General features: G+C 46.1%; 2 protein-coding genes across 2 annotated transcripts; one reads left to right on the forward strand and one right to left on the reverse strand.

The window, feature by feature from the left end:
- Nucleotides 1–224: 224 nt before the first annotated feature.
- LOC117245613 (skin secretory protein xP2-like) lies at nt 225–7,502 on the reverse strand. The gene is made up of 2 exons (XM_033520471.1): nt 7,351–7,502; nt 225–1,131 (listed from the first exon to the last, which is right to left on the reverse strand). Exons 1-2 carry the CDS (start codon nt 7,500–7,502, stop codon nt 225–227), a joined length of 1,059 nt encoding a protein of 352 aa, XP_033376362.1.
- Nucleotides 7,503–9,061: 1,559 nt separating this feature from the next.
- RXFP3 (relaxin family peptide receptor 3) lies at nt 9,062–14,338 on the forward strand. The gene has a single exon (XM_019009160.2). It carries the CDS (start codon nt 9,123–9,125, stop codon nt 10,455–10,457), a length of 1,335 nt encoding a protein of 444 aa, XP_018864705.1. The 5' UTR covers nt 9,062–9,122; the 3' UTR covers nt 10,458–14,338.
- The last annotated feature ends 225 nt before the right edge of the window (nt 14,339–14,563 follow it).

A 14,563-nucleotide genomic window follows, 5' to 3' on the forward strand; every position in this document is an offset into this window, starting at 1 on the left:
TTACCATCCTCACTGAATGTCAGAAACTCACAGCGGGTGTTGAACCCTGATAACACCAATCCTTCTGCAGCGCCTGCTGCTTTGGTACAGAAGCAATCGCTTGTTTAAAAATAAATAATCAGGACAGGAAACTTCTTCGGTTTAGTAGCATTGATTCTGGCATTTAGAGAGCTGCCTCTAAACGGGGAAGACCTGCAAAAGGCAATATCTTCATCCCTACACAGTCAACCTCGATGCCTGCCCAGGAGCGGCAGGAAGGCGCAGCCGGAGCGCTGTGCCCCGGGAGCGGAGCAGCGCGTCCCGGCAGCGCCGAGGGGAGCACCGGGGGCCCACACGGCCCGTCCCTCCCGCCTCAGCAGCGTCCCGGGGCCCGCTGCACCCTCGGCAGGGCCCGCTCCCCGCCGCGCCCCGCCCGCCGCCACTGACCTTGCCCGCCGTCGGGGAACGGGGAGCTGCCGGCCGGCGGGGCCCTGCCCAGGCAGGGCGCTTGGGCGTGGAGGACGAGGAGCCAGAGGGAGACCATGCGTGCCGCCCGGCTCCGCGGGACACATGGCATGGTGCGGGCGGGGAGCTGCGAGCGGGGCGCCTATCGGGGCCGCGGCATGGCCGGGCCGCTCCGGCGCCGCCGGACACAGGCGCCGCTCCGCACAAGGGCTGCGCGGGGCCGTCCCGGTGTCTGGTTTCTGCCGGCGGAGGAAGGAGGGCTGTGGGGAGGGAGCAGCTCCCGGGAGCCTCCGCCTCGGAGCCGCCGGGGTTAACGCGGCCGGACGAACCGGGCCGGGCCGGCGGAGAGGGAGGAGAGGCGAGGCCGCCAACAGGGGCTGCCGCCCCTCTCCGCCCTCCACGGCGGCCGGAGCCCTTGGGGAGGGCCGCCCGCACACGGCAGCATCGCTTCCCGGGTCTGACGCCGGTGGTCTCCGCTGAGGGGCCGGGGCAAGGCGCCTCGCAGCCCGGCACACGCCCTGGCAGAGGCTCCCCAGCCGCGGGAGAAAGTGTTGGAGGCACGCCGGAGTTTGACCCGTTTTCCACCACTTTCTGACGCGGGCGGAGGGGATGGCGGGGGTTTCCCCGGCTGAAGCACCCCGTACTCCATGGAACCTCGGACCCAGCAGCCAGAGCCCAGTTTCCAGGCTGCCTCACAGAGTCGTAGTCAGCTAGGCTGGAAAAGACCTCTGCCATCATTGAGTAAAGCCTGTGACTGAATAATAAAATGTCAACTAGACCATGGTACTAAGAGCCACATCCAGTGCTTTCTTAAACCCCTCCGGGGATGCTGACTTCACCACCTCCCCGGGCAGTCCATGCCAAAGTCTAATCATCCTTCCTTGTTAAGGAATTCTTCTAATGTCAAGCCTAAAACTCCGCTGATGCAGCTTGAGACTCCTCAAGGTGCTGAGACCATTCTGTGTTTTAGCAGTGTGCTAGCACATCAGGGTTACTTCTGAGTGTCCTCTCTTTGAACACAAAGCTCCCAAATAGATAGCCTTGGCATCTACATTTTTAAGTACATGCCATGTGCTCTCTGCCAAGAGTCTCCTTATGTTGCATCTGCTGTGATTACTGCCTGGCAAAGGCTCCACAGGTGGGTGCACATTTTGATGCTGTCCTGTCTTTGAGACCTGGACTGGGTTCCTCATCTGCTTTGATAGTGTCCCACTTAAAGGTGACTCCACCATGGGCTTCTAGTTTACTTTCATAGTAATCTGTGCTTAATTATGCTTGTTTCTCTGCTCAGTTTTCTCAAGATGAATGGCTGCCTTAGCTGTGAGAACTGTGAGCTCCAGACTCAAGAGCACAAAAATGCTAAAAACAGTTAAAGGTCCAAGGTTTTCTAAATCAGAAAAAAAACATGGTTTCCCCCAGGACTCAGACAGGTAACTCTGGAAACAGACCATATTTATAAGAATGTTAATTGATTTAGGAATTATTCTATGCTCTCTTCTAGACAACCAAAGGACACAGATCATGAAAAAGACATGAGATATTTGATATCCAACAGCACTTGCTAAGAGAAGATTTGTTAATTGTGAGGTATTTATTTCAATATGTATGCCCATATATTCTGCACATGACTAATATTATCTCATCTGTTACAGTGACAAGTTTCCTGGTGCTCTTGCCATTAGGATTCTTAGTCTAGTCACACAGTGGGCAAGAAGCTGTTTTGTGAGACTGGGTATTATAGCCTGCTTAGCTCTTTATCAGTATTTCCCTGAAATTAATTTAAAGATAAGTGTGACCTGGAATTGATATTATATATATAATATTTAACATCTAAAAAGCACATTACAATTGTTGCGTAGAAAAAGCCACACAATTTGACATTAATATTTTAAGATAATTCAGTGGGCAAATAAGGAAGTAACTACACCAAATGAAATAAAAAGGAAAAATACTGTAAAATGAGGAGAACAGGCTAGGAGCAGTGGAAAGAAGGTATGACAGTTCAAGGGATGGGCATATGTTTACAAAGTACTGGTTTGACATACTTCTTAAAGACCATCAGAAAAATAGCTCTTCTGTGACATTTGCTTCTACTTTCAGTCATCTCTTTAGGTAGGTGTTCACTGGTAGGTGAATCTGATGGGAGGCAACTAGTATTTTATGCAGGATTCCATCTTCCTCAGGTTTCTTCCTCAGCAGGAAACCTTAATTCCTGTTGACTGTAATTCTCTCCAGCCCTGGAAGTGATGGAGAACTAAAAGCTTCAGGAACTCAAGCGAACTTGTGGGAACGAGTTTTGTTTTGATTTGATGATTTTTTTATTTTTTTTTTTTTTTTAAATGACAAAAATTTGTAGATTGAAAAGTTGTACAGAGTGGAGAAAGAGAGCTGTGGGAATCTGGTCTGACATCTATAACTCCCTCGGCTTTGTTCCAGCATGCACATACACAGGAAAAATGATTCACTGGGTGTAGTGTCCGAAAATACCCTGGGGGACAGTAGGGTTCCTTCTTCAGTGATGCTGTGGCTGTGGCTGACACAGTGTCCAAAACACAGCACTCTACCAGCTACTAAGGAGAAAACTACGTCTGAACCAACTGAAAACCGTCAAATTGTGAAGCAATGGCACAAGTAGAAAGCGCTCTCCTGATGTGAATACATACTGAGGCCAGCTATTCTAAGTGAACAGAATTTATGGCACTGCATCTTCCCAATGGTTTCCTGTTCCAAAGAGGTGCAACCTGAGGTTTTGGAGTCTTTTTTGAAAGAAAGTGAGAGGTTTTTTTGCTAACTCAACCTCAGTTATAAAAAGAAAAAGAATACAGCACCACATCATCTGTGTTCTTGTGGCAACAGAGTTATTGCTGTTCAGTAGGTGCAGCTCCTCACAGAATAGCCTGTGCATTTATTGAAAGGTCACAATCAGGAGACACAATCAATAGTGGACTGACAAACCAGAAACAATTCTGGACTCTTTCAAATTTAAGCAGACTTCCAGGACAGCCATAAAATAATTATATATTGCAATTTATATGTATGTAGAAATGTTTACAGAGAGACAGAAAGGCAGAGGTTCTGAGCAGTGAGGAACTAAAACACAAATTATATGATTTGGCATGGAGGAGTTGCTACAAAATAAAGTCCATGTGAAGACAGTTAGGAAATTTTACTAGGAATGTGAGTCTCCTCAAAATTTAAAGATGTAAAATTATATAATACACAGTTCCTCTGCTTCTGCGGTCGGTCAACAGGGAGAAGAGATACCTCTGGAGTACAACACATCCTTGTCTGTCACATCCAAGGTGAAACACTGTCCAGACCTGACTATCAGCTATCCAGACAGCTTACAGTTTGTTTAGACTAGACATGGTAAGAAGATGTATCACACATGATGTGGTGGGCTTAGACTGTTCTGTGATTCTGTGACTATTGGCAGGGAAATGAGCTGAGAGTGACTCTGAGTCCCAAGGACCCTGTGGAACTTGCTGGGTAATTGCCACTGTTGATGTATTATTTCTCTACCAGATTTATACAGAAGTTTGCGAGTACACTTTTTTAAATGTATCTTTTTCTAATCTTTAGTCTCATTCCCTATTTCTCATTAGAGATGCAGCCTCTTAACACAGCTAACTATTGGAAATTGAGCCAGAGGCACTGTTGGATCTCTCAACTTAGATTTCATTAAAGTCTGTACAGAGTTTTGGAACTTCATGAGTTATTCTTGCAAGAAAAAAAATGTATTTGCTGACATTCCACTTCTGGTATGTCCGTGGGCAGATTTAAGTTAGAGAATGAAACAAACTCTAAAGTAGTCAATGATTCTTTAACATGAAGGTTTTTTTGTATGCTCACACTCAGATTTCTAGTCAGTCTTCAGTTGTGGATTGTTTTTTATAACTGGTGAGCTAATTTAAAAAATATAATTTCATGCTTGCACTATGTGAGCTTATAAGCTCATTGGTCATACTATCTATATCAAACAAATCAAAGCATGTTTCTGGAGCAACAGATCACTTTGAATTATCTTTTATGAAAGTTAGTGCTTGAAAAATATATTCTCAATAGTCTAGAAAGAAAATGATGAAAGCATTTGCCTGGAAAGCAAATGCTGAGAGGATGATGAAAATAATCAAAGTCTTTGGGGGATTATTTGTTTCATTTTGGGGGGTTTGGTTTTGTTTTGTTTTGTTTTATTAAAACCTATTTCTCTGTCAAAATAATACTTTCTGGAGAATATGTCTGTGGTCCTGGAATCAAGGTATGACCATTGTATTATCTGAGATTTTGTAATGAAAGCCTGTATCCACTTTTAAGAGAATTGCCAATCTTCCAGTGGTGGACACACATCATGTCACCCAAGTTCACTCTCAGGGTGGGGAATGTTGAGTTGTGAAATTCAGTTGAAAATGTACCTGTTAACAGTTACTGTCTGAATTTGGTCAGAAGGATGAGATTGTAGGCCTTAGCTCGTACAAAAACAAGACCCCATTGGTTCCAGAAAATAGAACAGAAAAACGAAATAAAAAATATTTAATATAATAAACATGAAATATCCCTTTCCTGTTTTCTAGTTTCCTTCTCCTGATCCAGAATTTTGTTTGAGAGAAGATGCCATAAAAATAATTACTCATAAAACAGAACTCAGTTGCAAGAATGCAACATTTAAGTAATGTAGAGCCCATTTAAATCACACACACTAGTAAATATTTTTAATAAAATATTTTTTAGAACTTTACTATTGCTACTTTTTGCCTCAGTGTGTCAAATACAAAAAAAAAACAAATAAAATCTCTTACTGCTACAAAAATATCCTGAGAAATTGTCCCATGCTTCTGCATTTAGTGATGCATTCAGTATTTTAAAAATCTGCTTTAAGCTATAAAAATGCCTTTCATATTGAAAACAGAACACCATCTCCCTTGCCAAAATATTTCAGAGGAGCATACAGCTGGTTCAGTCACTGTTGTAATTATAATAAATATTTTGTTTGTGTTTGAGGTCTGTAAAGGGAGTGAAAAATTATAGGAATTCTTTGGGGTAAATTGTAGGAAAATTACCATTTTCAGGAAATGTTTATTTGGCATATATGACTAAAAAAAATTTTATGCTATTTGAGAAACACTTGCAGGACAGTGACACAATAAAGTCAAAACCAATGGGCAGTTTCTGTTGGTGGTCTGAACAAGTGAAAACCTTTTTAAGTCTCCTGCAATGATTGGTGCTGTCTGCAGGCAAACTAGCAATCTCAGCCCCATGGATTATTTTAGCATGGTAATGTGTATATGCAAAAAAAGCCTCAGCCTGATTTGTTTGAGATTAACAAAATACACAAAACAGCCATTTTTTCACCATTATCACCAGAGTGCATCATGGAAGCCTATGCCTGTCAAATTTATTAGAGTTTTGAGGAAGTTTGAGTAAGTAACACCAATTACACTGACACTTGGATAAAAAGAAGACTCTGGAAAGTTACACGCAGCTTTGGCAGTATGGGTGAAATGAATAGGGAGTAAACAGATGACAATGTCTTCCAGAACAATAACCCTTGTGACTGCATCTGAGGAGTTTTGCAATACTTTTTGAAAGTAGCTGATGGCTTTTTTTAAACATTTTTTTCAGCTATGGTAGTGTTCTGGCAGTGTGTTAAATAAATTATTCAGCAAATATTTCTTTTATTATTCATCTAAGTGTTGCAAGTTCCCTTACCTGCCTCTAAAACTTCTCTGAAATGAAGATTGACAAAAGAAAAAGCCACCCAAGACTAAAAAGGAATTTTTCTGGGGGTAAAAACATGAGCAAAAACCTTGAACAATCATTTCACACTTGCAGACCTGAGTTCAAAATTCACTACCAATGTTCCCAGGAGGTAACTCAGTTCACACTCTGTTGCTTTCTCCGGGTGACTAAAAGAAAATGCAGTATAAGGTTGGACATTATTTCCCTCCTCTTCCCCTTTCTGAATCATTACTACTGTTCAGTCTCAGCAATATATCAATAAGACGTGCCAAACAGAAGAAATGGTAGCAGAAATTATTCTATGCAACACATGTTTGCTGCATGTTTTCCAGTGACATATTTAAAATTGGGTGTGAAGATAGCAATATGATGAGAATAGATATCATCACTGAGAATTGATTTTCTAGAACTTCTAGAATTCAATCTAGAAAAAAATCCACTTCTGCACTACCATTCTCACTAATAATTTACCAAGTGAACCTGTCATAGTCTCTGCATGGCTTGATTACAGATTGTTTTTACCTTGGGGGCTAATAGTAGCAGGACTAAGTGGAGGGAAAATTGAACAAGAACTTGCTTATTTAAAATATTTTACTAACCTTGATTTTGGCTAAGTGCTGACTCTAGTGCTAAGGCAGTCATTGCTGCAGTGGGCTGGGGAGCACCTCACCCTGTGCACTGTTTTCAGAAGCTCTGCAGGTCAGGTTGAAACTCAGCATTTCCATGTTGCTTGTTTATATGATGATTCTTCTGCTGGTTTTAGGGGATCAGTGGCTTTCTCTTCTGCATGTACTGTTTTACAGTCAACTGTGGAACACTGAATGGACTAATGGGGTTGTTAAATTTCACTGCAAGGATGATTTCCTCTGGTTGAAAGAATTTGAAAAACTGTTGCCATTCAGCAGGCTGAGAGATGCAACTTAATGCTGTGTATTGAAAATGCCACCCAGATGCAACCCTAGTCGGTGATTAAGAGGTACGGAAACCTAGGACCAAAATCTGTGATTTGGAAAAATTGTGAAGATGTGCTGGATTTGGTTGGGGTGAAGTAAGTTTTCTTCAATGTGGCTGGTGTGGAGCTATGTTTTGGGTTTGTACTGAACACATTGATGGTAACACAGAGATGTTTTAGTTACTGCTGAGCAGAGCTTACAGAGTCCTGCTTCTCACACTGCCACGCTGGCAGGGAAGCTGGGGGTGCTTGGCAGACCGGGAGGAGACACAGCCAGGAGAGGTGACCCCAAGTGACCAAAGGGCCATTCCAGACCATGTGACATCTTGTTCAGGATATAAAGTGCAGGGAAGAAGAGGGAAGGGGACATGTTTGGCGTGATGACATTTGTCTTCCCAAGTGACACTTGTATGTGATGGGCACTGCTCTCCTGGGGATGGCTGAACTACCTTACCCTTCCAACTCTCTGCCCAGTTCTGTTGGTGGGAGAGTGAATGAGTGGGGTTAAACTACGACAGGAAAAAACGCCAGGGGTCCATTTGTTGAGGCTTGATGTGGTCAGTGTTCTGATGGTCCATTTTTTTTTTTCATTTTCATTTTCTTTTTTCTTTTTTTTTCATTTTAGTACCAAGCTATTTATTATAGTAAGCAATCTACAGACTAAACCTTCCCAGAGCCTTGCATTGCTAATTACAGTAAATTGCATCCTTATTATAAGTAATATGAGTGATGTATAAAACTTCCTAATTACTTTTGCTCCCCTTTAACACTCCCATACTATGATCTGGCTGATACTTTTACAGGGTCCCTGCAGATACAAATCAAAGTGATGATAACAAATAGCACACATGACTATGTCTTTGCAGGAAGTTCAGTGAGATAAATCAATGGAGAAATAATATACTTGTTAAATGTTCCATAAATCTCCCCCAGATGACTGATTCACAGTGCTTTACTTAGGTATATTCAGAATCTATTTGGGTTTCAAAATGCGCAGTTATCTTGATTTATTTAAAAGCGGAACAGCAGAAGGAAAGCCTCAGTTCCTATTCCCATCGGTTGCTCTCCGTTTCTGCGGCAGACTCGGTGGGGAAGGGTTTTCTGGCCCCGCGCAAGGCAGGGGGGCCCCCTGCGGGCGGGATCCCTCTGCCTCCGGGGAAGCGGTGGCTGCTGCCTCGCCTTCGCCCAAGCGCTGCCCCGAGAGCTGGGCTTTACATCTTGATGTCCGTGCCGTTCGCTTTAAAATGAGGGAGAGACACCGTCTCCCGAAGCCCCAAGAGCAGGAGAGGCGTTCGTGGGTCCCTGTCCGGAGTGCGGTCTTTCGGGGGAGGGCGAAGCGCGGTCCGGCTCGGTGCCGAGGTTTCTCAAGCGAAAAGCGCGGGTGGTTTCCCCGTCACCCGGCGGCTCGGCGAAGGTGCGACATTCCCAAAACTTGTCCCCACGCAGAAGGGGAATGGTTTTGTGAGAGCTGATCCTCGGGGACCGTTTCGGGGACGGGAATCCTATCGGGACTGGAGAAAATCACATCGGGGAGAAAGTGGGAATCGCATCGGGAGATGGGGGATCATATCGGGGGAGAGAGCGTGATCGCAGGGAGCGGGGAGAGGGCATCGCCCCTGGCCGGGCTCTTGCCGCACTGAGTCCCCGGGAGCGCCGGGCTGATTCACACGCGGGGCCAGGTGTGCGGGAGGCGAAGGGACGGGACGGGACAGAACGGAACAGAACGGAACGGGACTGGACGAGACAATACGAGACGGGGGCGATCCGCGGGAGCAGCCGTGAGGGCAGCGGGGCGCGCTCAGCACCCGGGAGAGCTCCGCGCCCACCGCGCATGCCCCGCCCCGCCGGCGCGGATAAAAGCGCGGCGCGGAGCCGAGCGGCGCCAGCCGTGCCAGCGCACTGCCGGCAACGCGCGCTCCCCAACCCTGCCGCCGCTGATCAGCCCCTGGGGGAAAAGCTCCCGCGGACCCGTCTCCCACCCTAGCATGGGATGGGCGAGCCCTGCGAGCGCGGTGCCTGCTCCCCAGCCGCTGGCATAAAGGAAGGAGCGGACGCGGAGTCCTGGGACACGCCGCTGGGTTTCCTGGAGAGCGCTCAGATGGACAACGGGAGCAACGTGTCCTTCTTGCAGTTCAAGACGATCAACCTGGAGCGAGCCGACGGGATGCAGGGGGACAGTTCCGACGTGGTGCGGATTGTCATCTCCCTGGTGTACTCCGTGGTGTGTGCCCTGGGACTGGTGGGCAACCTGCTGGTGCTCTACCTGATGAAAAGCAAGCAAGGCTGGAGGAAATCCTCCATCAACCTCTTTGTCACCAGCCTGGCAGTGACTGACTTCCAGTTTGTGCTGACCTTGCCATTCTGGGCAGTGGAGAACGCGCTGGACTTCAACTGGCTCTTTGGGAAGGCAATGTGTAAGATCGTCTCCTATGTGACAGCAATGAATATGTATGCCAGTGTATTCTTTCTCACTGCTATGAGTGTGGCTCGATACCGCTCTGTAGCTTCAGCCTTGAAAAATCAGCGTCGAGGTGACCCACTGGGTGGCTGCTGCTCTGCCAAGTGGCTTTGTGCGCTCATCTGGCTGTCAGCTGTCCTGGCTTCTCTGCCCCATGCCATTTTTTCCACCACTGCCACTGTATTTGATGATGTTCTCTGTCTTGTCAAGTTCCCAGAGGGCCGAGGCAGCAATGCCCAGTTCTGGCTGGGTCTGTACCACATCCAGAAGGTGCTGCTGGGCTTTGTGGTGCCGCTAGTCATCATTTGTCTCTGCTACTTGCTCCTGGTGCGCTTCATCAGTGACAAGCATGTGGGCAGCACCTGCAGCGGCTCCAGAATCAAGCGCCGCTCAAAAGTGACTAGGTCAGTGTCCATCGTGGTGCTGTCTTTCTTCTTGTGCTGGCTGCCTAACCAAGCACTTACAACATGGGGGATACTCATCAAGCTCAATATAGTGCCCTTCAGTAACGAGTACTTTCTCTCCCAAGTGTACATCTTCCCCATCAGCGTGTGCCTGGCACACTCCAACAGCTGCCTCAATCCCATCCTCTACTGCCTCATGCGCAGGGAGTTCCGCAAGGCACTGAAGAGCCTCCTCTGGAGGATCACCTCACCTTCCCTCACCACCATGCGCCCTTTCACTGACACCACCAAGCCTGAGAAGGAGGAGCAAGCCCTGCATGCCGTGATGCCTGTCCACCCTGCCCCTGCTGCTGCCCGTGCTGCAGCTGTCCAGGCAGAGGTGGCCTATTACCCCCCCGGGGTGGTGATGTACAACAGCCGCTACGACCTGCTGCCTGTTGGCTCCATGGAGCATCACTGCTGAGATGGCAGGGGGCTCTGGGGGGGTGGGACAGTGCCAGATGTGGCCTGGGGATATTGAATGCCTGGTCAGGACAAGGGGAGGAGGGATGAGTAAAGGAGGACTTCTGTGTGAGAGATGCTCTTTTGCTGTTTTGTCTGCCCTTGGAGACACTTGAAGGACCTTGTCTGGAAGATACACCCTGAGCTGGAGAGCAGCTAGGTGGGGTGTCCTTATGAGATGCATTTTAGTGCTTGTACCTGTGCTGGGGAACAAGAACTAATGAGGATGATGGGACTCCTGCTGGGAATGATGCAGGATGCACAAAGCACCACAGGGGCTAGTTAGGGTGGACAGAGGTTGGAAGGCTGAAACCACATCCCCTCAAGCTGGAGTTGCAAGCAGCCCTCCCACCGTGGCAGGGAGAGGGAGCTGAGCTGCCTTGTCCTTGCTGCAGGACCCTGTAAATGGTGCAGGCCTGACTGGTTACTGCTCCCTGGGCTCCATTGAGGGCACAGGGATCAGACAGCCTCTCTTCTATTTCAAACTTGCCCATGGGGGAACAGCCAGGACAAGAGGGTAACAAAGCTCCTGCTTGTTCAGGCTTTGTGCCTTTCCCCTCTTCTAGGGACTTAGGAAAGAGCAGGAACAAGGAATACCGTGCTCCCCTCCAGGTCAGTGCAGGATCTGTTTTTCTAGCTACCCCCATCTCAGCTGCTGCCAGAGTATAGAGCAGACAGCCAAGGAGAAGCCCAAGGACAGAGTTTGCAGCTTCATGGGGTGTTCCTTTGCCTGGGTTTGGAGGGAGGGTGTGAGCTCCCGAATACTCCCATGTTCCAGTGTTACCCAGCTTCTCTCCAGGCCACTGAGCGGAAAGGCAACCTTACATCCCCAGACCATGTGTAGCAAGACAGCATCTCTCCCAGAGCACTGAGGTTGCAGGCTTAATTTTTGCTGCACTTCAGACTGTTCATATTTCACTTCAGGAAATCAGCACAACTGTAAATAAAATTTAAAAAAAAACCGAACAACCAAACAACAAAAAAACAAGGGGAAAAAGAAACAATCCTAGCTACTTCAAATCACCTGCTCTGGGATACTTCTGGGTTCACTTAAGACCAAGCACAAAGGCTTTAGTTCTACTGAGGGTTTGCACTGACTCTTGCCAGTGTTTCAGTGAAGTGAAGTTCCTGTAGTCTGAGCAGCCCTAAGGCCTACAGTGCTTATGTAGCCTAGAGAATATCAGGGACTGGCCTTTTCCAGCCTCTGTTCTGGGAAATAATTTGAGGCTTATCTGAATCAAACTTTCAGGGGGATTAAAAAAGTGTATTTTTAAGCTGTGAAAGTTTTTGTGATAAGGCTATATATCTACTTCTTTAAAATATTTTTAATTATGAGAAAAATTTTGAAATCAAAATATGAAAATACTTGTTTTAAACTATAGAAAAATGTGTTTCTGGTTTTGTTTTCAGAAAAGAAGTTCATTAATCCCTAGTAGTTCATATAAGATGATTATTTAAATACAATTTTGAAAGCTGTTTTCTATTTCCAATCCCTTTCCTTGCAGTCTAACTCCAACAGCTGCCCAATTCTGCTGAAAAGGTATTTATGCAGAGGGTTGTTTGTCACCTCTAAATACTGAAATAGAGCAAACTTGCTATTTGTGTCCAGAGAAAACTGCAACACCACAGTGGCAATTACACTTTTCAGACTCTGTTAGGTATACTGCATGTGTTGGTAACTCCTGTTGTAAAATTTGTGTTTGGTCTGAAAGCAGCTGGTTCTGCTACTTGCAAGGAGAAGTTGTTATCTTTTTTTCAGGGCAGGTAAGACTTCTCCAGCCTCGGGCATTTGCTAATTGGGAAGATATTGATTTACAAGTGGTCTGAAGAGGAACAGCAAAAGTGAGCTGGCGGCTGATGGGCATACTTACACAGATGCAAAGACTCCGAAGACATCAGACGTATTCACAGAAGAACTTGAGCATCTAAGTACTGTACAACTGCCTCTCTAACCTCCTAAATCCTGACTTGGTTGACCAGTGAAGTTTGTAGGTACTTAAGTTTTTTCTAGTGAAATTTTTGTGCCTAGAAATCTGTTCCTGAGCATGCCTGAATCTGCTTAATTCTGTAGCACTTATTTCTGTGCTTTATGGGGATATCTCTGTTGTGACTGGCCACAGTGTGTATCCTGTGAGGGAAGCAACTCTGCATCCCAACATAGAAGACCCTGTGCCAGGCCACATTAAGTCAGAAGCGGCTGTGAACTCAACTCATTCCCCCCATCCCTTTGAATCTGTGCCTAGATGTGCTGCTTCTGTCCCAGCTTCAGTGTAAGTGTGGATTACGCTCCTTCCTATTCCCTTATGAAATGCTAAATTAGTGGGCACAGCTATCCCCCACAGCTTGAGAGATTCAGTTTCCCCTTTCCCACATCCCAAGGGAATGGTTGAATCTCTAGTCCTCTTTGTGAGTGTAAACTGGCTTGAAACAGTTCCTTGTTGCCTGAGTTGCTCTCTGTTGCTGGATCATAGGGGCAGTGAAGGCCCTCGAACTCTGCTTGGCAGCACAGTGGCTAGAGTGTAATCTCCAAAGAGGAATTGTGGAGATTTTTTTATTTTTTTTTTCACTGCAAATACAGAATAGAAATTGGATCCAGATCTGGGTTCTAGGTCTCCCCTTCCCAAGAATAGTGGTTAACTTGCTCCCAGGTCCTGGTTCAATTAGAATTCCAGTATGCTATCCAGGAACCTGACGTCTTTCTAGATCTGCAGGTAAAACAGCTTAATGTGCTCAAGGATTTGCAAAAAGCTGCATTTCTGTTCTAGGAGAAAGCCCTAATATCTGTGTTGCAGGTGAAGAAAGTTGCACAGATGTATGAGAAAAGGATAGCATGAGCTCTTAAGTCTAGAGTTCAGAGAGAGATAATTGTGTTTCTGTAGACCAGGAAAAGTATCTAAATTAAGGACATAGGAGGAATCTCACAGATGCTCTTCTTACTGTTTGCTTTTGAACAGCGTGATTTCTTGCTTAACTTGCTGGAAATTTTTTCCCTATCTAATGTTTAACTATTCTTGTGCATTTAATAAAGAGCTGAACAAGTGTCTAAAGTGTAACTATGAATTTCAGTAGATAGCAAGCTGCCTGAAAGACAGCCTCTCTGGTGTTCAGCATGGCAAAACCTATGTGCTTTTGTGGATGTCAGTGTAGACATAATTTTGTGCCAGGAAAACAACATAGTAAAACAGGTTCACAGTATGAACAACACGTAGTTAGCCCAGAGTACCAGTGTACCATTCTCAGAGGAAACCCCAGGTGTCTGATCACTTGAGACATAAAGACCTCCCATTTGGCAAATCACCCAAACATGAAAATACCTTGAGAGTGTGTAGGGACTGGACAGTGAAATTAGTGGGCAGCTCTTTCACATGCCACTGATCCACCAGGCATAAGTCATGGATCTGCTGTTTGAAAGAGGCACAACACATCCACACTTGGCCAAATGTTGATTTAGGCCAGACCAGCAGCCCAGGCTGTGCAGGTCAGTGTGTGTCCAGCACAGCCAAAGAGCACTGCTCTAGCAACGCATGAGCAGAGAGAAATTCTGCTTCACCTGTGTCGTGAGTCCCAGCTAACAGCATGAAATCTGTGCTCCGTGTTGCACGGGCAGGGGCACCAGCCTGGGTCTTGGCAGAGGGTGCAGTTGCTCTGTGTGCATAGGGTGTGTGGCTTCAGCATGAGGATCATTACAGCTGAACAGCAACAAATTCTGAGTATCCCGGGGTTTCATAAGTAATGAGTACAACATGTTTCAAAACACTGTTTCCTACAAATGTTCGTATCTTCATTTGTAACAATCCTCTTTTCATGTATTAAAATAAACATTGCTGAAGGATACAAAACAATGCTTCCTGAATTCTTGATAAGATTTTTGTGCTTGATCTCCTTCTGTTACAGATTCCTGGTGGGGTGCTGGTGGAGAGGTGCACTTGGTTATAGAAGGGTAGGGACCCGAAGGTGCAGGCTGACATCTAGTGACAAACTGAGAGAACCTTTAAAGACCGGATATTCTCATCAGGCAAAGACTTTGATTCTTTAGGGATGCTTAAGTATCTCATCTCCTTAAATAAC

The sequence above is a fragment of the Parus major genome, chromosome Z, assembly GCF_001522545.3.
Source record: "Parus major isolate Abel chromosome Z, Parus_major1.1, whole genome shotgun sequence".
Taxonomy (NCBI): domain Eukaryota; kingdom Metazoa; phylum Chordata; class Aves; order Passeriformes; family Paridae; genus Parus; species Parus major.